This window comes from Dermacentor albipictus, unplaced genomic scaffold (assembly GCF_038994185.2).
Source record: "Dermacentor albipictus isolate Rhodes 1998 colony unplaced genomic scaffold, USDA_Dalb.pri_finalv2 scaffold_16, whole genome shotgun sequence".
NCBI lineage: Eukaryota > Metazoa > Arthropoda > Arachnida > Ixodida > Ixodidae > Dermacentor > Dermacentor albipictus.
This window is the reverse complement of record NW_027225570.1, coordinates 6,212,417-6,236,430: the sequence shown is the minus strand read 5'-3', so window position 1 is coordinate 6,236,430 and position 24,014 is coordinate 6,212,417. Positions and strand designations below refer to the sequence as shown.

General features: G+C 48.9%; 1 protein-coding gene across 8 annotated transcripts in view; it reads right to left on the bottom strand.

Annotated features, from left to right (window-relative positions):
* Ufsp1 (UFM1 specific peptidase 1) overlaps positions 1-24,014 on the bottom strand; it is a 186,243-nt gene that overhangs the window by 16,876 nt on the left and 145,353 nt on the right. For 2 of the 8 annotated variants that reach the window (XM_070528969.1, XM_070528971.1), the window contains one exon: positions 15,137-15,218. The exons of 4 other annotated variants lie outside the window; for them this stretch is intronic. In XM_070528969.1, the coding sequence (XP_070385070.1) occupies positions 15,137-15,218 (82 nt within the window). Of the gene's footprint in view, positions 1-5,432; positions 5,620-5,734; positions 5,923-12,133; positions 12,207-15,136; positions 15,219-24,014 lie in introns of those variants that run through there. 2 more of the 8 variants (XR_011509619.1, XM_070528970.1) reach the window with 2 other exon arrangements.

The following is a 24,014-nucleotide window of genomic DNA, read 5'->3' as shown; positions in this document are numbered from 1 at the left end:
TTCTATCAACTGCCGGTGCAGAGCTTCTACATGTGCTCAAGGCAGCTTTAAGCTCAGCAATATTAAGAGGACGGTTGTACGGTTCATTCGGACGGCGGTTACGATCCAATGACTTAAGTTCAGCTACTTGTTTAAAATGAAGCGGGCAGATATATGAGGTTCAATGGGACCGTGTTTACAGAAGATATGGCCGGCACAACCAATATCGCCGAACGTAAGGTTAGCCCCACTACGTCGTCTCTTTCGTCTTGCTAGTGATCGTCGTGTTCGTCCCTCTCGTGGCACCGTGACCTAGCCCTCGGCGGGGAAAGCGCCGACCCGGCGCCTTCTAGATGGCGGCCGCATGATATGGCTTGAGACAACCCACGCGGACGATATCAATTGACGTGGACGACGGGGAAGCATCGGATGGAGGTACTTCATAAGTCACATCACTGAGCTGTCGGACGACGCGGTAAGGGCCAGAGTACCGGGAGAGTAGTTTTTCGGATGGGCCCACACGCCGTGGAGTTAAAAGGAGGACGCGGTCGCCGGCAGAGAACTGGACATAACGATGACGGTTGTCATAAAGAGGCTTATGTCTTGCCTGCGACTCGGAAAGGCGAGGATGGGCAATCTGACGTGCATGGGCGGCTGTAGCTATAGCGTCGCGAGGGTACTCAGACGGGGACTCGAGAGCAGTTGGCAGGAGCGTGCCAAAAGGCAATGTCGGGTCACGACCAAAGAGAAGATAGGAATGGGAGAAGGGAGCAGTGACGTGACGAGTTGTACGGGAGTGTCACAAATGGAAGCGCGGCGACCCAGTCACGATGATCTGAGGAGACATACATCAAGAGCATACCTGCTCTTGATGCTCCGTTCAGGCGTTAAGTGAAATCATTCGTTTGAAGGTGGTATGCTGTCGCGAACTCGTGGTACGCGGCGCAAGAGCGAAGTAGGTCTTCAATAACGCGAGATAAAAAAGTAGCGGCGCCTGTCTGTGAGAAGCTGGTGAGGAGCTCCGTGGTGTAAGATGACGTCTTGAAGCAGGAAGTCTGCGACGTCGGTAGCACAACTGGTATGGATGGCTCGTGTAAAGGCATAGCGGGTTGAATAATCCGCTGCAATGGCGATGGACTTATTTCCAGCTCTGGAGGAGGAAAAGGACCCAACAGGTCGAGACCAGCATGACAAAACGGTTCGGTGGGTATAGCAAAGCAGGCGTCTTACGACGTCGGCACGGTTCGCAAGCAGCGACATAACGTCGCACGGTACGGTAGAGTTCAGGCTAGAAAAATCGTCGCCGGTCACGGTTGTAGGTCCTGGTAACACCCACGTGGCCAGCGGTGGCGACATCATGGAGTAGCGCGAGTACAGATGCCCAGAGATGTGAATTAAGGAACGACTATCAGCAGTTCATGTCTTTCTGGGCGCATATTTCGGCGGTATAGGATGCCGTCCAAAACGAGGAACAAGCTAAGCGAGGGATCTGAAGGGTCAAAACGGAGGAGCCTGATGAGGTCGCACAAGGATCTATCACGTGCTTGCTCCTCGCCGATGTGGTGGAAGGCGGAGAGCGTGAATATTCCAGCAGTTGCATCACTGGAGTCTGGAGCGTCGACAGGGTGTCGAGAAAAACAGTCGGCAGCCTGGTGTAGCCCAAAGGACTTGTACACCACTGTGTAGGTGAATTCTTGAAGACGAAGTGCCCAGCGACCTAGACCACGCGTTGGATCCTGAAGTGTCGAGCGCCAACAGACAGCGTGATTGGTCCGTGGTAACAGTGAAAAGTCGACCATATAAGTATGGCCGGAATTTCTCCACCGCCCATACGAGTGCGATGCACTCACGCTCTGTAATGGAGTAATTGCGTTCAGCGTGTGAAAGTAGGCGACTTGTGTACGCAATAACTTTGTCACGCCCACGTTGATACTGAGCTAAAACCACGCCAATTCCATTGCCACTACCATCTGTACGGACGTCAGTTGGGGCAGATGGGTCGAAGTAAGCAAGAATTGGCGGAGTAGTGAGCAGGGCGATAAGGCGTTGGAAGGTATCAACTTGGTCAGGACCTCCTGAAAAGGGGGCGCCTTTTCTTCACAAGTTCAGTCAGAGGCCAAGCAATGTACGCAACATTTCTGACAAATCGACGGAAATAGGAGCATAAGCTTACAAAGCTGCGGACGTCTTTGGTGCAGGTCGGCACAAGAAAATGCCGACCTGTACCAACGACGCCACCGAACAGCGCCAGTGTGTGTCGTGTCTTTTTAACGCGATAGCGTTAAGGAGCTCGTGTCGCAGAAAAGCCGGTGTCGTTGGCGTCGGTGTCGGCGTCCGCGGCGTTGACCATGAGCGCTAAATCACGGCAGGCACTCCATAAATAAAAAGCAACTTCCAAGATGGGCTGGGTGGGAATCGAACCAGGGTCTCCGGAGTGCGAGACGGAGACGCTACCACTCAGCCACGAGTTCGATGCTTCCAAGAGGTACAAACGCCCCTCTAACGAATGCGGTGTTGCCTTCGAAACGAGCCGTGGAAAGTTATACTGCGGCGCATATCGGTAATTATGAACATGTAACTTACAGAAGTCGCAATTACACGAGTAGCGAAGTGCGTTTCGCTGCATTTCTTCTGCGCTTTCCGCACACGCAGAGCCATCTTGCGGCAAACACACAAGACCCCCTCCTCTCCATGCACGGCGCTGCCCCGACAGATGGCGCGCCACGCGCGCATTGGAGCTGTCGCGGCTCGGACTCTCTCCCCTGACAACGCTTCGCCTTGCTCCCTCTGCAGAATCAAGCGTCCTTCCTTTCTTTAGATCACTATCTGTCTATCTCTCTGCCCGTGCAGATCACGACGTTTGGCTGGCGTGCATCATTTCTCCCTCCGGGATACCGAGTTCTTTGGTTCGCTCCGCTTGGTCAGGCACACGTTTCCTTGCTGCGCCGACCGCTGCGTTGCTCGACCATATGGCTCGACGCTCACCGCGTCCGATGCGGGGCGCCTCGTAAGTGATGGCTGCCCTGTAGCCCATTGTCTTACAGCGCTTGGCGGGTCGACGGGAACGCTGTCGCGTTCCACTCTTGAAGGCGAAGCTTAAGCGTCCTCCAATTTTTTGTGGATCGTCTTGGGTGTTTGCGCTGTAACGTTAAGTTTAGAATTATGTACCAACTAGGCCCAAATGAAGTGTTACTGAAATCGAGAACGGCACGAACTTTTGCGGCATCTGGGCGGACGCCAGATGAGGTGACGAGATGACCGACGATAGTAATTTGGCGGCGACCAAAGTGGCACTTCGAAAACTTTAATTGTAGCACAGCAGCACGGAAGACCGAAAGAATAGACGAAAGGCGTTCAAGGTGTGTCTCGCGAAGGTCGCCGAAAACACGATGACGTCGTCAAGGTAACAAAGACATATAGACCACTTAAAGTTGTGCAAGAGGGTATCCATCATGCGCTCGATGGTGGCTGTAGCATTGCACAAGCCGAATGGCATGACTGCAAACTAATAAAGGCCATCTGGAGTAACAAATGCGGTCTTCTCACGGTCCATGTCATCGACGGCAATCTGCACTTGGCGTGTGCCACGCGATAGGGCCGTCTGTGAATAGCATCGCCGGTATGTATGCGATGATGAACTAGGGAGGTTTGTTCCAAAGGCCGACCGTCAAGGTAAAAAATGTCGGAATAAGATGCGAGCAGATGACGAAGATCATCGGTTTGTGTAGGGGTAAGTTCCAGGGCTATCATCTTGGTAATGTCGTGCGCAGGAGGCGACGTGGCGGAATGAGAATTGCAGGCGGCAGAAGACTTGGAGGAAGACGGAAGGGGCGAGAGGAAGAAAGGTCGTACTCGTGCGACGGCGACAGTATGGCCAGGGAGATCCCTTTGGATAGTACCAGAGGACAGAATCCAAAATTCAGGAGCGGAAGGTAGGTTTTGTTAGCCGATACGGTCATTACGATGTGAGGAAACTACACGCCGTGCGAAAGGCACTGACACAGGGAGTGACGACATAGTCACCATCCGGTACACAGGGGTAGGGCACAGCAGTGATAGTGGTCAATGCCTGCGGAGATAGACCAACAAAGTTTGCGCAACAGAGCTGGATCGGTACGGTGTCGGCAAGGTCGGTAGCCTCAGGGAAATCATGTTTGACTACACCAGCCTCGCAGTCAATTATAGCTGAGTGGGCAGGTAAAAGATCAAGGCCAAGGATCACGTCGTGAGGGTAATGGTCAAGTACATGGAACAGTACAGATGTGTGGCGACCGGCGACGCTGACAAGAGCGGTACACATTCCCAGCACAGCGGGAGTTCCCCCATCAGCGACTCGTACGACGCGGGACTCGGCAGTAGTGAGCACTTTCTTGGACCGCTTCCGGAGATCAGCGCTCATGACCGAGATGTGTGCGCCGGTGTAGATCAAGGCAGTGACAGGCAGGGTATCAACTTCCACGGCGAATAGGTTCCGATCTGTCGGCAAGGTAAGGAGAGTATTTGCAGGTCGATAGTCCGATGCAACATCGCCTCGAGAGCTGCATCCGTCAGTTTTCTGGGGATGAGCATAGAGAATGGTGAGGCGATGAAAAACGACGGAGCAGGGGCGAGCGGGACGGGCGATCGTGCGGCGATGGTGAACGGCCCGAGCGTCGGATGGACGCAGAATGGTCATAATATGTCGGGTCATTTGGGGCATGAAATTGCTGGCGCTGGTTGTCATTGCGGTGGTAGTAGAACGTGGAGCGGGAAAACGAGGGCTGACGGCAACAGCAAGAAATGTGCCCCACGCCGCTGCAGTGCAAGCATATGGGCTTGTCGTCTGGTGTTGGCCATTGGGCCGGATTTCGATAGCGTTGAAACGTCGGTGGAGGCCGATGAAGACAGGCAGGACTAACCGGAGGGCGTGTTATTGCGCACACGGGTTGAATCCTTGCGTTGGCCAGTTCTTCACGGACAACTGAGTCGGTGAGGGAGATGGTCGATCGCGTATCCTCAGAAGGTCGGGAGAAAGAAGGTGGCGACGCAGCCTCCATTTCGCAACGCACAATTTGGACAACGCTATCTGTAGTAGACGATTGAAGAGGCGAAAGAGCGTCTTCGCACGACGACGTAGCGGCAGTGTTGGGAAGCCGCACGAACTGCCCAGCAAAACGACACCTCTACAATCACCACCTTTACAAATGCTATGTTCATTCATCCTTTAACCTGCGCGTGCGAACGATGTAAGCTTGAAGGTTACTTTGCAGCGTGACAAGGGACGCTCAAATTCTTGTTTGGTAAGACGATACATCACTCGCGATTTTAAATAAATAGAAAAATATGTTATTACAATATTCGTCTACCGTCGAGCAGTCTATAAGAACGACCAAGTTAAACGCATCATCGGCGATGCCTTTCAGAAGTACCTCACCTGGTCAGCCTCGGGCATACTGGCATCGACGCGGCGGCAAAGAGCTGGGACATCAAGGATGTACGCAACGTACGACTCGGTAGCTGTCTGAGCCCGACAGGATAGCTCTTTCGCAGCGGCGCACTTGTGGCTAGCGAACTTGCCGAAGTGGTCGTGAAGTTTTTGCTTGCATACACCCAGCTGGACAACTCTTCTTCGTGTGTGTCATACCAGGTGCGTACTAGTCTCTGGAGGTAGAAGAGGAAATTTGCGAGCATCACTGTCGGGTCCTATCGGTTGTGCACAGCGACGCGTTCGTATACGCCAAGCCATTCTACGATGTCAACTTTGTCGGTGCCGTTACCAGAGAAGGTGCAGGGGTCACGCAGACAGGTCAAGACGACTGACGGTTGCGATGTCGCAGATGCTGACGGCCCGGGTGCGCTAGTGCTGACGTCATGCTCAGCCCAGTGGCCTGGTTCTATGTCAGCATGGTAGGACGGCCGAGAACAAGCCCGCTGCGGTGTTCCGTCTTGTGCAATTCCCCGCACCTCCACAAATAATGAACCGCGCAGAGATATAAGGTTAAATGGGATCGTGTTTAGTCTGCAGAAAATATGGCCGGCACAACCAGTACGGCCGAACGTAACGTTAGCCCCACTATGTCGTCTCTTACGTCTTGTTAGTGATCGTCGTCTTTGTCCGTCTCGTGGCACTGTGACAATATTTCGTCGGGCACTGCGACAATATTTAAGGAAGGATTTTGTGTAATGTGAGGAGCTTCACACAAGCTCGAAGTGTTCGCCCAGGGCATTCGCCTTGTCTTACAAGGTAATCCCTTGGTCGTTATCTAAATGCAATGGCTGGATTTGCTGCTCCTTTACTTTTTTTGGCCATTCCATACTTCAGACTTATGAGTGTAGGATGTGATGTCCGAGACAAGCCTCTCCGAGCTAGCCCTCCTTGCCTGTCTCTGCGTGCGCCCTCCCTGTGATTTTACCAGTTTAAATTCCATGAGATTCCATGAGCAGCAAACCCCACGCTGTGTTTTGTTTCCTTCGCACCAATCTGCACTGCTCATTCCACCAGGGGACCGGTTTCTTACATGAGAAACCCTGTGTTTGTGGAATTAATTATTGAGCTGCGTAGAGTATAAAACAATTAAAATACGCTACTGCTTCATCTATGCTAAAATCAGTGATAAAATGTCGTGATAATTAAGTGGATTGCTTAAAATTATTCCATTCGGCGGAGGCTAGTTTCTACCGGGGGCCATGTGGACGGCATTCGTGTTGATGCATTAAATTTAACATTTCAGGGAAGTGGTCCCTTACATAAGGGTTTTTGGTTGTATGCCATTGCAAGTCAGGGAACGTTGAAGCAGAGCCAATCGACAGGTCTACTAAGGAATATGAATTATGATGAAAATTATAATACGTTGGCTTCATAAGGATGAAGCACGCACCGGAGTTTACAAGAAAATTTTCAATGAAACGATCTCTCGCATCGCATCGCGATTCTCCGCACATGGTGTTGTAGCTATTAAAATCGCCTACGAGTATCTAGGGGTGCGGAAGCTATTCAATTAGGTTATAATAATCGCATTTACCGACATTATATTTTGGGGATTATGCACATGCAATATACAAGGATCAATTCATTAGAAAGAATTTCCCGAACCGACACTGCCTCAAGGGGCGTCAGAAGGGCGACATCTGACATGCTACAGACTTGTCGACAACTACTGCTACACGGCCAGACCAGGCGTTCGCTTCACTGCGGTGTTTGCAATAGATGGTGTACTGAAGAAGAACGTTTGTGCGTGTGGGTTTCAGATGTGTCTCTTGAACACACAGCAACTTTGGATTATGCTTGTATAGAACGTCTGTGATGTCGTCTTAGTTATGAAGAAGTCCGCTAACATTTCCCTCAATTATTTGTCTCTATGATAAACGTTAGTTGGTTAGTTAGTTAAATGTGGTTTAGTGGCGCAAAAGCGGCTAAGGCTATGCTGCGCCAAACAAAGTGTTTTATAATACTATTTAAGAGGAGAAAGGCTGTGTTAGTCTGCATTTTGAGTAAAAAGGCAGTGTCGTCTAGAAACTTCCGCAGGTCAGGTAATGGGATTATCGAATCATCTCCTAAAATTAAAGCAGGATGTAAAGGTATGTGCATTTGATACTAGTTGTGCAAAAAGTTTCGTCTTTGTACTTCAACGTGTATGCATGTGAGTAATATATGCATGACTGTTAGTTGTTCTTGGCACTTTTCACATGTTGGCACGTCTTTTTTTGTAAGTAGATAATTGTGTGTGAGGTGTGTGTGCCCAATGCGTAGTCGGCATAGAACTTCTTCAAAGAAACGCTCCTGGTGGTTGCACGACTTTCACTCACCAAGTACGGGTTTAGTGAGATATAGCTTGTTTTCTGTACAATGGTCCCATTCGTGTTGCCACTTTGACGTTAAGGCCTTCCTAGTGGCACGGATACGATCTTTATATGGGAGTGTTGTGTTTATTATGTATATGTATGCTGACATCGATGCACATCTATCGGCAGCTTCGTTACCCTGTATCTCAACATGACTTGGTACCCAGCAGAAGCGGATTGATCTCCCGTATTTGTTAAGCGCGACCATGTTTAGTATGTCTCCTAACACGGGTTCACACTCAGATTTCAGATTTAGAGCCTTCAGTGCACTTAAGGAATCAGTGTATATGACTGTCTTTTGGCGCTTGCCAATGATAATTTTTTTAACTACAACCCATACAGCATAAACTTCAGCAGTGAAAACAGAGGCATGTTTTGGTACACGAATACTTCTTTCCCAATTTTCTATTACGGCCCCTACACCCACGTGTTCTTTTGTTTTGGAGCCATCCGTGAAGAATTCTATGTGATTTTGATATTTGTCCTGAAGAGCACGGAATTCTTGTATGATGTGTTCGTGTGGAGTGTCTCTTTTCTTTAAATGTGTTACTGTCCAGTCGCACAGCTGCGTGAAATCGTACCACGGGGCCAACCATTGTGGTTTCTTGGCAACCTGGAGGGCTTCGTGGGGAATGTCATAATCCCGACAGTATTGCTCATACTGCAGGACAAGTGGCCTAATCGTGTTCGGTTTATTTGTGTAGTGTAAGCGTGAGTTGCACTGTGTGACGATGTTGTAGCATATGTGTTGCCGTGATGACTGATTTCTAAGTAGATAAGACAATGTGAGTAATGTTCGGCGCTGCTGTAATGAGCGTTCATTACACTCAACATATAAACATTGAATAGGTGACGTTCTGTAGGCCCCACTTGCCAGTCGCAATCCAAGGTTATGTACTAGATAAAGTAGTTGGATGTAGGGCTGCCTGGCTGAGCCGTAAACCACGGAGCCGTAGTCTAAAAGGCTACGCGCAAGAGACCGGTAAATACATAAAAGACAGGTTCGGTCGGAACCCCAGTGCTTATGAGATAAAACTTTTAGGATATTCAATGCTTTATTTGCCTTAATCTTTAGTGTTTTAATGCAGGTTAGGAACTTTAGTTTTTTATCAAAGATTACTCCCAAGAGTTTATATTCTTGTTTTACCGGCAGTGCGACATCATTCCATTTTAGAACCGGGTCTCAGTACAATCCTCGTTTTTGCGAGAATAGCACTGTAACAGTTTTTTTGAGTAGAGAAACGGAAACCATTTTTCTCAGCCCACTCCATTAGTTCATTAATTGTTATCTGGAGCTGCATTTCACATGTTTGTAAGTTTGAGGCGCGGCACGCTATTTGCAGATCATCGACGTATATGGAGTGCATAAGAGAGGGGGGAATAAATTTGTTAACAGAGTTCATTTTTACTATAAAGAGTGTTGTGCTTAGTACGCATCCTTGTGGCACACCATTTTCCTGAATGAATACACGTGACAGCGCCGTTCTTAAACGCACCTGGATTGTTCGATCCAACATGAAATCGGCTAGGCATTTCAGCATTCTACGTCGGATTCCTAAATCTGCCAAATCCTTTAAGATACCAAACCTCCATGTTGTGTCGTACGCCTTTTCAAGATCAAAGAAAACTGTGAGACAATATTGCTTGTGTTGAAAGGCCGCATGTATCTCGTCTTCTAGCCGGATAGGTGGCCTATTGTGGAGCAACCTTTCTTGTATCCACACTGATAGTTATCCAGCAGGTTCTCCGTTTCAAGGACGTATGTCAATCTTATGTTGATGATGGCTTCATAGGACTTTGGAAGACAACTTGTGAGTGCCGTATCATATCTGATGAAAGCGCATGTGCTATCTACATGCACGATTGCCACGTGCATATACCCGCCCCTCACTGTTACTAACCCTTTCCACTTTCGACTATAACTATGCAGAATAAAGGTCGGGGTGATTTTGCTGCTTGACTACCCAGCTGTCCAGTCTGTTCTTGCACACGAGAACGAAACAAGTGCTATGGGTCTATAACTGGTTGCTGTCGTGGAAGGATTTCCAGCTTTCAAGAAAGGAATTATGATGGCTTTCTTCCATTCTTTGGGCATTTTCCCCGTTTCCCAGATTATGTTGAAGAAATGAAGCATGGTCTCAACTGCTTTAGGGCATAGGTGAGCTAGCATTGCATAGTGTACCCTGTCCGGACGGGGTGCTGTTTTTTTTTGCCACTAGTAAGCACTAGTGGTAAAGCGGCATTATACAGTCTTTCTGAACTTCCTGTGGTCGGAAGCTTTAGTTTTTCTGCTAATTGCTTACGTTTTAGAAATGCAGTAGAGTAGGTTCCCGAGCTTGATATATCATGAAAATGTTGCCCTAATAGGTCTGCTTATTCTTCTATATCTTTTTGTGTGCCTGGAGGTGACAGTATGGGGATACTGTAAGAAGCGTGATCGCCTCTAAACTTGCGAAGCTGGTCGCACATTCGTTTGGATGTTTTTGAGCTAATTATAGACGACACATAATTTTTCCAGGACTGTCTTTCGGCTTGTCTGCGTGTGTACCTGGCTTTCGCTTTTGATTTTTTAAAGGAGAGTAGATTATCTTGTGTTGGGAATCGTCGAAAAATACCCCACGCTTTGTTTTGTAGTTTTTTGTTTGCGTACATTCTTTTGTCCACCAGGGTTTTAGCTTTTTTCTTAGGAAGCCAGACGATTGTGGGATTGTTTCTGCTGCTGCAGCAAGCATACAGGCAGTGATCTTATCATTCGTTTCATCTGTGGTTAGCTCATCTGATATGTAATCCAGAGTGGCCTTTTCAGTAAACAGAGGCCAGTCTGCTAGATGGAGTTTCCAACGGGGTAGCCTCAGTGGGATGGTAGGAAAAGGAGATGTTCCTTTAACGATAGCAGGCATATGGTCACTACCACCGGGGTTCTCAATAAAATTCCACTGAAGATCACCAAAAAAAGATGGAGAGCACAGTGCCAGATCTATGCAACTCACAGCTCCTGTGCTTGGGGAGCAATAGGTTGCCGCACCGGTGTTTAAAAGGCATGTCATTTGTTAGGATAAAATTTTCAAGCGTTTGACCGCTGTTGTCAGTAGTTTTACTACCTCATAACGTTTTATGTGAATTAAGATCACCGCCTATTAAAAATGGTTTAGGTAGCTGGTCTAAATTTACCTCTAGATCTCTTACGGTAAAATGTGAATGCGGCGGAATGTATACTGAACAAATGGTGATGGGTTTGTAAGCTAAAACGGTGACAGGAACGGCTTCTATGTGAGTGTTAATGGGAACTTTTCTGGCTGCTATACCACTTGGCAGAGCAATGGCTACACCACCTGACAGCCGGTTCGCCTGAGTACGATCGCGCCGTACAACAGTGAAACCTTTCAAAATGTTTTTGTGTCTTTCGCCTAGGTTTGTTTCCTGTAAGCACAGGGCCACAGGAGAGAAGTTTATTACCATGCCTTTAAGGTCACCTAAGTTGTGTAAAAGCCCTCTACAATTCCAATGGATAATAAAAGCTATCTTAAAATTGAAAGGTAAGAAATGGCACTACGGAAAAACTAAGAGGTGAGGTGTTAGGTGACATGGATTAAAAAAGCTAATACAAATGAGCGATAACCTTTAGGTTATCGCTCTCTTATTTTGAGTCGTTATTGGGATTTTGTCCCTATTACGGTGCTCGAGAGAGCGCTTGTCCTTCGGTGTCAATGACACCGGAGTTCTTGTGTCGTCCTCCATCGCTCTCTTCACGATGTCTTAGTTCGCGAAAAGGTAATCAAGGAGCTTATTTCCTAGACAATATATTTCTTGAAGGCAACGCTATAGTGCCACCCGAGGCAGCTCTGACCAGCCCATTACCGGTTTTTCATGCGCGGATCTACACTTTCCAGTGGTAGCTCACGTGAATAATAAAAGCATAGACGCAAAATCAGAACACATAAGAATCTAGTTAAGATTCCATACCCACCATGGTGGAATATGCGTGTCACAAATAAACGCCGGACTATACATGACTTCTACAACATTTATCTTGAGTTTAACCCGCTAAAACACGTTTGCTAACGACGAATAGTTCACGGTACAATATCGAATTTTTCTATTTCTTCACAGAAACCCTCGGCAGTAGCACGAGGACTTAACTACCACTGCAATTTAGATTCGTCCAGCGCCCCTTGCGTTTTTAACCGGTTCTCAAAAGTAGGCCGTTCTTCACCGGTTAAATTTAAGTGGCGGCAACTTGGAGCAAAGCTGATTGAGGTTTACAGCTGTTTGCAGCACACAGAAAGGAATCTACCAATATTTATTCCCTTTCCGTGCTACACGTTCAACTTACTTGAGCAAGTTACTGGTGCTTCTTGCTTGAAAAACAGACAGGACGAATCTGTCTGGAGAACTGACACAGGCAGCTGCGGTGAAACATTTGAGTGAAATATGCCTCTTGGAACCGGTTCGCTGCAGCCACCAAGGAGCCTAAGGCCCATTCATTAGTAGTGTTGCACATATTGAAGATATCACTATTCCCCAGTGGAGGTCAAGTGTTCATTTGATACTTGTGGTGTCTTCTTTAAGAGGCGGGTACGCGAGGTTTTCTTTTATGCACTGACGAAGCAAAAAGTTTTCAATCTGCGTAATTAAACAACGCACACCCGCCGTGGTTGCTCAGTGGCTATGGTATTGGGCTGCTAAGCACGAGGTCGCGGGATCGAATTTCGATGGGGGCGAAATGCGAAAACACCCGTGTACTTAGATTTAGGTGCACGTTAAAAAACCCCAGGTGGTCCAAATTTCTGGAGTCCCCCACTACGGCGTGCCTCATAATCAGAAAGTGGTTTTGGCACGTAAATTAAACCCCATAACTTTTAAACAACGCAGTATTGAGACATGTTAAGGCAGGATGTGTTTGCATTTTCCGTTTCAACGCAGCCTAAGCTGCACTGTAGTGCCTCGAGTATGCCATAGGCATTGTAATTGGAGCTGTAAAGAGCTACTTCATGGTCTCACTTCGAAGTTGTAGTGAAATGCTGGAGCTCGCGGAAAAAGCGCGCCTCGCCATAACGGCAGTCGGTTGCTTCCGTTGCGGGAGGGGTGTGCCATATCGTCGATAAAAGCTAGTGAGGGCCACTATGACACATTTCATCGCTTGCAGGTGATTGCATGGTTCTCGATCTTTACCACGAAATTTTCTTTCATTTGATTGCTGTTATGGTGTTCGTGAAGTATTTATATACTATACACGATGCGCCGTCGTCTTAACAGCCAAAGCGTTTCTGGGTGCCTATTTGAGAGAACAGTGAAAGTAGTACCAAACCTTTTCACACAAAATGCGCGCCTATCTATTCATATTGATACTTTTTGTGCGCAAACAAACAGGGACGAAGAATAGGGGCAACACAAGGACGAGCGCTTGTTTGCGCACAAAAAGTATCAATATGAATATGTTCCAACTAGGCTGACTCGCAGTTATGCTTCCTATCTATTCCATTTAAACCTTAATACAGTTGCCACATTTGATTAAAACAACTCACCAGAGTGATAAGAATTATGGTGAGAGCGTCACTGGGCAGTGTCCTTCTAACACGGACTTATAAATGTTGACACGAAATGTCAAGGTGCTACCTGATGCTACCTGAAGGCGTCAGGTAGCATCAGGTAGATGCCTTCAAGTAGCATATGTGGGTTTATTGACCAGTTGCTTTCACCGAAAACGATCACGCTCTCGTGACGCCTGCGGCAAAAAGGACGTTCCACGTCCGCCTCCAAGGTCTGTGAGTGTTCGCGCTGGCTAGCACTCCCGGGGTTCTACAAGGACACTAAATACCCAAGAAAGTGGATAGGAAAACAGCGCCGCGGTAGCTCAATTGGTAGAGCATCGCACGCGAAATGCGAAGGTTGTGGGCTCGGTTCCCACCTGCGGGAAGCTGCTTTTTCATCCACTTTAATTTCCATTAATTTAAGTTTCTTTATTTCATTTATTTAGCACAAGTAATTTCCCCTATGTTGTCCTTGGCATTAGTGTTTGTTGGCTTCTTATGATATGACTAATAAAAATCAGGCCCCTCTGCTAACCCCCTTTCTTCTCGTTTATAAAACTATAGGAGATACTTAAGTCTTGTGTTCGGGACATTTTCAATATGCACCACTTTTGAATGCTTAGATTTTTATGCTGATATGCCTATAAACAAACCTGATGCTCTCTGTACTTGCGAGTTGCAGCACGCCGAAATAACACCCGAGACTTCTTTTATATTGTACACGTACTTCGCCCTGCTGAGCTTCCTCCCTTTCCGAAGCGTAGATGGGCGGTAGAAGCTTTCCAAGTCCTTGATTTTTTAGGAAACCATGCCTCAACACAACCGAAAGCGGGGGGTCCATTGTGGCCTATGCACCTTCGCTTGCGCACAGCTGTTTTTACACTACTCAGTTCGCGCCAAGTCTGCGCTGGGGGCGCTGATGACGGGCTTTTCCGCAGCGCCGCCTAGGCAGAGTCTGAGGTCTATAGCAGAAGACGTGGCCTTTGTCAGCACTGTATAGGCCTCAGCAGTTCTTCTAACCTAACCAATGATATCTCAATTATGTCTGATAGTTCCTCAAGTAGTCCTACTTGGCTAGCCTCACTCGAGAGTGTTCGGGTGTTAAACGTTGCAAGGGTCAGTTTAAACTGCCGGCCTGTTCGGGTACAGAGATTCTTAGCACCCTCTGCTGCGTTACAAGTCTGACCGCCGCCTTGTACAGCTGCTCCACAAGTGCTGGGGACTGAGGGCCATTGGTTAATCGAATGATTCGTTCGGGAAAGAGTGGCCGAACACTGCACCAAGGAGGCCAATTTCTGTTCTGGTGAGGGAGTGTCTTGTTGAAGCTTAGTGGGTCTTCCTAATTTGGTTGTACCTGGATAAGTACAGCCCCCCTTGCTCTGGGCGTTTTTGCCGGTGTCAGGCGTCACTTCAAGCCTGGAGATGTACTGTACTGGGGGAAGTGAATTCAAATTTGCCACCTTCAGGGAAATGAATGCGAGGGTTGAAACTTCTGACTATGGCTACCGAGCATCCAAGCTAGCTCAGTCAAATAACCCTGTCTAATTTTGGAGTATTCCCGCCCAGAGGACCCTACCTGCCTGAAAGCATCCTTGAATTATCCGCGATATAACGGTTCTGCTTATCGCAAGAGGTGGCACGACATAGCGTTTCTCAATCTTTCTAACATCGTGGTTTCGGAGTCTCCCGTACGCATCGCGGTCATCAACGCGGCTTCATACACGATATATTTTCGTCAATTTGGAACAGCACTTAAATGTAGTAATAAAAAAAGGATGATAAACGGAAAATCTTTCAGCGCTTACCAGGAATTCACGAGTCGCATATGGACGGTGGTACACCAAGCAGCTTGCGGTTGCTTCTGCCTGCCTCTGGCATCGGAGAAGTCTTTCCGAACGAGACCGAATTGTTACTGAAACGCCGCCCAAGGCTGCGGCGTCGGATGTGAGCAGGGTGCATTGGCAGAAACTTTCGCTCAAAGGGCAAATACTCAGGATGGCAAGAACATATGGTTCTCAGCCGCGCGTAAAATAGGCAAACTTGGAAGCGGCCTTGCTCTATGCTTGCAAAGTGCTTATACCATGTCTCCTTTAACAGGGTGTCTACCAAGTCGACATTTCCAAATTCCCTGAGTTTTCCAGGTTTTCCCTGAGTGCCATTGCGAAATTCCCTGAGTCATGCAGAACTATCTTTCATGTAATGACGGGCTGGAACCATATCGCCCGATGCTGTCACTCTTTAGTAAGCATATGAAACTTTTTCTTAAAGAACCAACTTAATCCAATTTGAATACTAAGGAGTAGTGTTTATGTTATTCAACAAAAGAATAGAAGGGAGGGGTTAGTAGAATGCACAGCAAACAAAATGTCTTCGAAGGAAATTGCAAATCGAATCAGACATTCTCAAATATGTACAAATTAGAAGGAGAAGCATACAGACGCAAATATTTTCGAATATGAGCTGTTTATACCAACTGATAGCACGCTCAGTGGTATGAGGCCCGAATTTGGTCACAATTGAGAGTTTCTCTAAACAGCTCGTAAGTCAACCTCAACTGTGCTGACATACTCTCAGCCCGCGCACGACACCTCAGTGTTGTGCTTCACTGCTTTAAAGAGTTTATTTTGGCTTGTATGACGGACACCTGCATCTCGGCGTCAGCCAAGAGTGTTTTTTGAGCTCAGGCTCCTTCAAAGAAGCGCTCGCATGCTTCATTCCCCGTTCATTCCTCAATGCGTCGATCCTTTCTGTTCTCGTCCTCCTTTTGTAGCGCGTTTGCACTACGGACAACTTGAAGCACACTCTTGGTCAGTTCACTGTCAACGTCCAATATTTCGGACACCCTAGGGGCAGCGAAAACTTCCGAAAAATCAGACAGTCCGAAAAAATAAATGTATGTCTTTTACTGCTCTAAAGGGCTGAAATCGACACAGGCACGTCTGGAAAAGCTCTGAATGCATGTCAGTACACTTATTAAGCATAGCGGTGCTCCTACTGTGACAGGAGAGGGCGGGTGCACGCGTGTAAAATTAAGGAATACATACTGTGTCCAGTGACAATTGCCCCTTCCTACGCTTATTAAGCTTCACCGCAATACTTTCGCTAATGCTTCACCGCGTCGCACAACTGTACTGAGGCGAAACTAACTTTCAGGAACCAGCATTATGGAATGCACCGTGCTTTACGAGCGTCGAAGCCAAAATTATTGCTGACAGCGGACAAATGAAGAAACACGGCAGCGAACGGCAAGAAGCTTAATAGCGAACGTCGAAGCAGCTAGGCGTAGCGTTGCCGCAGTGGTGGCTACGGCTGCCAGCGAATCTGCATGCGATAGCGCCGGTTCGAGGCGGCGAGGTAAACAAAATGGCAGCGGTAGTGGCTTTGATTAATGCCGTTTCGGACCTGCGGTCACCCAGCACGTCCGGAAAATCGGACGCCAAAGAATTCTTGCGTCTGAAACTTCAGACGTTCCGACACATTGACTCTATGGGCTACGTGGTGGTGCCGCGAAGCCGTCCAAATTTTCGGGAATCCGCAAAGTCGGTCGCTTACGCCTCCAGCCGACGACAGGGCGTCAAAGACGATTCGTTACGATTAATGTTTGTTACTCGAGCCAGCATTACCGCGACTTTCGACCCTTTCAATAAAAATACAGCTAATTTTCCATGATAGAGGCACGAATTCCCCTGAGTGTTTCCAGACTACTAAAAATCCCTGAGAATTCCCGGTTTTCCCGGTTGGTAGACACCCTGTTTAAGCTACAGCGAATGCATCTGCGTTAAGTGAGACATTGTATACTTCGCGCGGGAAAGCTATTGACGTCACTTCTGCGGCCGCATTTGAAACACTTGCAATTTAGCAGTTGCCAATGTAGGCTCGTGATCTACGGGAGCACAAACGAAAACACGTGAGAACGAATATAAGTGCAAATGTAGAAGAAAAATCTATACACCTTTACTATGACCTACCAAATTAACCACGACAGCTCGATTGTAGCGAATTTCACCTGCTTGGAAATATTGATGTTGCTGTGTGTGCTTCCACAAGCGCATTTGTATCTTGTTGTAAGCAGCAGGTGGTGCGCATTAATTTTATTTTGTATCTACATGTCTACAAGGTTGTGATTGCCCATGCATTTCCTGCATTGCAACAGATATTTTCCACACTGTAACGGTCCAAAAATGGGCTAACAGTATTAGTAAATGAATGAAATGAAAGCAAACAAATGGACGCCAACTGCGACCGTTTTTGACGTGATGAAAATCTGTAAGTGAACTGTACAACTGCTGTCACTGCGTTATTGTTTACTTTATTGTTTGCTTGATACTGCAAACCTTCTCATCACTTTTTTCTGTTCCTTTCGTGCTAGAATATATTTTTTTTTGGGAGGGGGGGGGGAGAGGAGCTTTTCACTAGAAAGTCAGCGCAAGGTACGTCAGTAGAATCAAGTTAATCAACAAGTGTAAGACAGCTGACATAAGGAAGTATAATATGGATGGAATTGAACATGCTTTCAGGAACAGAGGAAGCCTCAAAGCAGTGAAGAAGAAATTAGGAATTGGCAAGAATCAGATGTATGCGTTAAGAGACAAAGCCGGCAATGTCATTACTAATATGGATGAGATAGTTCAAGTGGCTGAGGAATTCTATAGAGATTTATACAGTACCAGTGGCACCCACGACGATAATGGAAGAGAGAATAGTCTAGAGGAATTTGAAATCCCACAAGTAACGCCGGAAGAATAAAGAAAGCCTTCGGAGATATGCAAAGGGGGAAGGCAGCTGGGGAGGATCAGGTAACAGCAGATTTGTTGAAGGATGGCGGGCAGATTGTTCTAGAAAAACTGGCCATCCTGTATGCGCAATGCCTCATGACCTCGAGCGTACCGGAATCTTGGAAGAACACCCGCATAATATTTATCCATAAGAAAGGGGACGCCAAAGACTTGAAAAATTGTCGACCGATCAGCTTACTGTCCGTTGCCTACAAAGTATTGACTAAGGTAATCGCAAATAGAATCAGGAACAACTTAGACTTCTGGCATCCAAAGGACCAGGCAGGATTCCGTAAACGGTACTCAACAACAGACCATATTCACACTATCAATAAGGTGATAGAGAAATGTGCGGCACATATATATATATATATATATATATATATATATATATATATATATATATGTATTGTAAAGGGGGGTTGATCCGGCTCGTAGAGCAGCAATAAACTCAGCACCAGCAGGTAGGGCGCAGCCGGCGAACGAACTGGGTGCGTGCCACGCGATGGCAACGGGGCTTTTCAGCCTGCCGATCTTCGTCACAATCACCCCCGGATTTGAAGAGTAGCCATCCTGGCGACCTATGAAGAGGTGGGCGGATCGTAATACTCCTTCAGCCGGTGAATGTGCACAGTCTCTCGCCCTCGTCGACGGAGATCGGGAGATGGCGATACGGGTTCGACCACGTAGTTCACTAGTGATGTATGTTTGTGCGACCACGCGGTAGGGCCCGTGGTACTTCCGGATGAGCTTGGAAAAAAGGCCAGGAGCAGCAACAGGCAACATATATATATATATATATATATTGACACGTGTATTTATATTTATCGGGCGACCAGGTTTCACCGCCTAACAAATCTTATCGCGCAGCGCGGGACGCGCTTGCATGTATCCGAAGTTTCTGGAAAGTTATCGATGCTTCTATCCGCGTGTCTGTTGTCGCCGAATCTTGTGTTATCAGATTTCATCGCGTGACACGAATGGTGTAGAACTTTGTGGAAGACACGCGGATCCCATCAGGTAATCTGGAACATTCGACGACTGATCTATAAAAGCCGACGCGCTTGACCCGCTGATCAGTTTTTCCGACGATCGCCGACCGTGTTCGCCGCTATCGTTGTGCTATAAGTGTAGCCTGTTTTTGTGGGCACAGGTTCGCCCAATAAAAGTTAGTTTTCTCGTTCACGGTATTGCTACTGTGTTATTGCTTCTTTCTTCACCGTCACTACCACGTGACATCTGGTGGAGGTGCTGGGTAAGTCCGGTCATGAATGGTAATTCTTGCCGTGCAGATTCCAGTCGGCGTAATGAGGTGCCCTCCAGCGGTCCGAATTTGGGGGCCCTCCCATGCAGTCTTAACCTTCTTCAACTGGGCGGCGATGCGTCCACTCATTACGGAGTAATCGGCCCCTGTGTCGACTAAGGCAGTGACTGCGTGGCCGTCGAGAAGCACGTCAAGGTCGGTGGTTCTTTGTCTGGCGTTGCAGTTAGGTCGTGGCGTCGGATCACGGCTGCGTCGTGTTGAACTGAAGCTGGAACGTCGCGTCGTAAAGTCGTCTTTCGTCGGTGTAGTCTTGGCTTCCTGACTTCGTCGGGACGGCGGCGTGTCATCATTAGGTCGTCGAGATGGTTTCTTCGTCGTCTTCGTCGGCGGCGGAGGATCTTCGTCAGTTCGACGAACAGCAACCGCACCTCCATCGGTTGCTGCTTTTAGTTTTCCGGATACGGGCTCGCTGACCGGCCCCGGGCTGGGCCAGTGTATGGTCGGCGCTGCGGCGACAGGTAGCGGCCTGGTGATGGCGAACGCGACGGTCGTCGCGAGCTCCACTGAGTAGCGGCGAGGTAGTCGGCGATATCGCGAGGGCGTTCACCTCGCTGCGGGCGCGGAGCATTGACGGCGAAACCTCGCAGTCCCATCTCCCGGTATGGGCATCGGCGATACACATGGCCGGCTTCTCCGCAGTGATAGCAGAGCGGACGGTGGTCGGGGGCTCGCCAAATGTCCGTCTTCCTCGCGTAGGTGCGCTGGGCGACGGGTGGGCGTGCTGGCGGCGGCGGCGGCGGACGACGGAATTGCGTCGTTGCAGGGCCCTGGCGTGGTCGCGGAGGGGGACCTTGACGGCGTGCGACGGCGGCGTAGGTCATCGCTTCTGGCTGGGGCTGCAGTAATTGAGGTTGCACCTCAGGAACCCCAAGCGATCGGTGCACCTTTTCTTTCACGACGTCGGCGATCGAGGCCACTTGAGGCTGCGACGATGGCAAGACCTTGCGCAGTTCTTCGCGCACGATGGCCCTGATGGTCTCGCATAAATCGTCCGTGGCCAGTGATTGAATTCCGGAGTAGCTTGTTGGCTTGGTGCGTCGGTCAAATTGCCGGTTCCGCAATTCCAGTGTCTTCTCGATGCTCGTCGCCTCACGAAGAAACTCGTCGACGGTCTTCGTTGGACTTCTTACCATACCGGCGAAAAGTTCCTCCTTTACGCCACGCATCAGTAGACGTACTTTCTTCTCCTCGGACATTTCTGGGTCGGCGTGGCGGAACAGACGGCCCATTTCCTCAGTGAAAATCGCGATCGTCTCATTCGGCAGCTGCGCTCTTGTCTCCAGTAGAGCTTGGGCTCGCTCTTTTCGCACGACGCTTTGAAATGTTTTCAGGAAGCCGCTTCGGAAGAGGTCCCACGTCGTCAAGGTGGCTTCTCGATTCTCGAACCACGTCTTGGCGGCGTCCTCCAATGCGAAATAGACATGTCGTAGCTTGTCGTCGCTTGCCCAGTTGTTAAACGTAGCGACCCTCTCATACGTTTCCAGCCAGGTTTCCGGGTCCTCAAATGTGGAACCGCGGAACGTCGGTGGTTCCCTGGGCTGCTGCAGGACGATGGGGGACGCTGGGGCTGCCATTGCGGTTGCCTTGGCCACAATCTTCTTGGTCTTCTCAGGTAGAAGTCCGTGCTCCGGGGGCAGCTGTTGAAGACGGCGGCTTGCTCGGTGGTCCGGGATTACGTTGGTGTTCTGTTCGCGGTCTGGGCTGGGATCACGGCTTGTCGGGGGCGTCCTGTACATGGACGAAAAGCACCTCCACCAGATGTCACGTGGTAGTGACAGCTCAAGTAGTGACAGCTCGCCCGCCTGCGAATCAAGAACCAGCAGAGGACCGACAGCCGACACTACAATCTCCGACGACGCTTCGTCGAATACCAGCCCGGCGACCGTGTTTGGGTATGGACCCCTATACGCCGACGAGGACTGAGCGAGAAGCTTTTGCGTCGCTATTTTGGACCGTACAAGATCATCCGACGTATTGGTGCACTGGACTACGAGGTCGTGCCAGACGGCATTTCGCTGTCACAGCGGCGCCGCTCACGACCTGAAATTGTCCACGTTGTGCGGCTCAAGCCGTACCACCAGCGTTGACGAACTTTGGGACTTCGCGTAACTGACCTTTGGACTTTATTTCTTTTCGTTGTTTTGTTACTTATGTTTAATAAGTGTCCCTTTGTGTTTCGCTCTCTTTGTAGCATCGGGACGATGCTTTTTAAGAGGGGGGTATTGACACGTGTATTTATATTTATCGGGCGACCAGGTTTCACCGCCTAACAAATCTTATCGCGCAGCGCGGGACGCGCTTGCATGTATCCGAAGTTTCTGGAAAGTTATCGATGCTTCTATCCGCGTGTCTGTTGTCGCCGAATCTTGTGTTATCAGATTTCATCGCGTGACACGAATGGTGTAGAACTTTGTGGAAGACACGCGGATCCCATCAGGTAATCTGGAACATTCGACGACTGATCTATAAAAGCCGACGCGCTTGACCCGCTGATCAGTTTTTCCGACGATCGCCGACCGTGTTCGCCGCTATCGTTGTGCTATAAGTGTAGCCTGTTTTTGTGGGCACAGGTTCGCCCAATAAAAGTTAGTTTTCTCGTTCACGGTATTGCTACTGTGTTATTGCTTCTTTCTTCACCGTCACTATATATATATATATATATATATATATATATATATATATATATATATATATATATATATATATATATATATATATATATATATATATATATTGTGACGAAGAAGATCGGCAGGCTGAAAAGCCATCGCGTGGCTCGTACCCGGTTCGTTCGCTGGCTGCGCCCTACCTGCTGTTGCCGCGTTGGTCGCTGCTTCTCTGCGACCCGAATAAACCCCCTTTACAATTGGTGGAGCTGCGGGGTACAGCCGGAATTCTGGAACTTCGCAACCGGACACCGCAGCCTGTCTTCATTATGCCGGAAGAAGGACCACCGCAACAACCCGCTGCCCCGGTGACTACCGTGGTCTGCCCCGGCCCGTTGCGTCAACGCGACCCACCCACCTTCAGCGGTACCGAAGACCATGACGTAGAAGACTGGCTCGCTGACTACGACCGGGTGAGCATCCACAACCACTGGAACGACACCGAAAAACTGAATTACGTATCCTTTTACTTGAGTGGTGTAGCCAGCGAGTGGCACCGCAACCATGAACGTGATCTCACGACGTGGACAGCCTTCAAAACTAACGTGACGGAGGTATTGGGGCGCCCCGCCGTTCGCAAGCTTCGCGCCGAGTAACGTTTGCGCAGTCGTGCGCAACAGTGCGGGGAGACATTTACAAGTTATATAGAAGATGTTGTCGACCTCTGCAACCGCGTTGACGTCACAATGGCTGATGCCGAGAAGATCCGCCAAATCTTAAAAGACATTGAAGACGACGCCTTGCAGATGCTGTTGGCGAAAAATCCGGCGACAGTCTCTGAACTCATCAGTCTATGGCAAAGCTTCGACGAACTCCGCAAACAACGCATAGCCACCCGCCAATCTCCTCCTCAGGCGACTTCAATGTCGAGCTTGGCTGTTTCCCCGGATAACACGTCGCTACTGCTACAGATCAAGGAGTTCGTCCATGAAGAGGTGGCTCGTCAGCTTTCTCTGGTTCCCCTTACACAAGGGCAGTCGAATTCTCCGTTGGCGCCCGCACTCCGATATGTCATCAAGGAGCAGGTAGCCGACCACATTCCACCTTCTCTCCATTAGGCTCCGGTTGCCGCTCCCCTGACGTACGCCAAAGTCGCTTCGAGGCTTGCACACCAAACCTACGGTCCCCTTCGCCCGCCTTTGCGCCCGCCCGTATCCGCTCCAGTCCGGCCACTGGTGCAGTATGCACGACCTCAAGATCATTGGCGCACGGAAGACAATCGCCCGATTTGTTTTTATTGTGGCCGTGCAGGACATGTAGCACGTCACTGTCGCCTCCTTACACCGAACGTCCCCAACAATGTGCGTCCATATGCGCCCCGTTTCCAACAACACCGCAACTGTTCGGACACCTTTGAATCTCCTCCTATCGTCGACACCGCATTCTCCGCTCTCCGTTCACCTTATCCTCGCCGCCGCTCCCTTTCCCCCATGCATCTACGGCGGAGCCCTCTGCACCACGAAAACTAAACATCGCAGTTCAGGAGGCGAGAATTGCAGTGTCTGCGAAATGTATAAGGCCTCACACTTCCCCGAAGAACGTTATTGAAGTCGCAATAGAAGGGACGTTGACGCTAGCACTTGTCGACACCGGCGCTGCACTTTCAGCGATAGATGCCCGTATTTGCCGCAAGATCGGAAAAGTGACGACGCCGCTTTCTGGACTGTCTCTTCGAACTGCCAACGCGCACCACGTCGAGCCATCCGGCGCCTGCACTGCTCGTGTCGTAATTCAGGAGGTCCTCTATATCATAGAATTCATCTTGTTGCCATCATGTTCACACGCCGTCATATTAGGCTGGGACTTTCTCTCCACACATCATGCGATCATTGACTGCGCCCGCGCCGAAATCGAGCTGTTTCAGTTTTCGGCCGATATTATCACTGACCATAAGGACCATTGTCGCAAAATCTCTGTT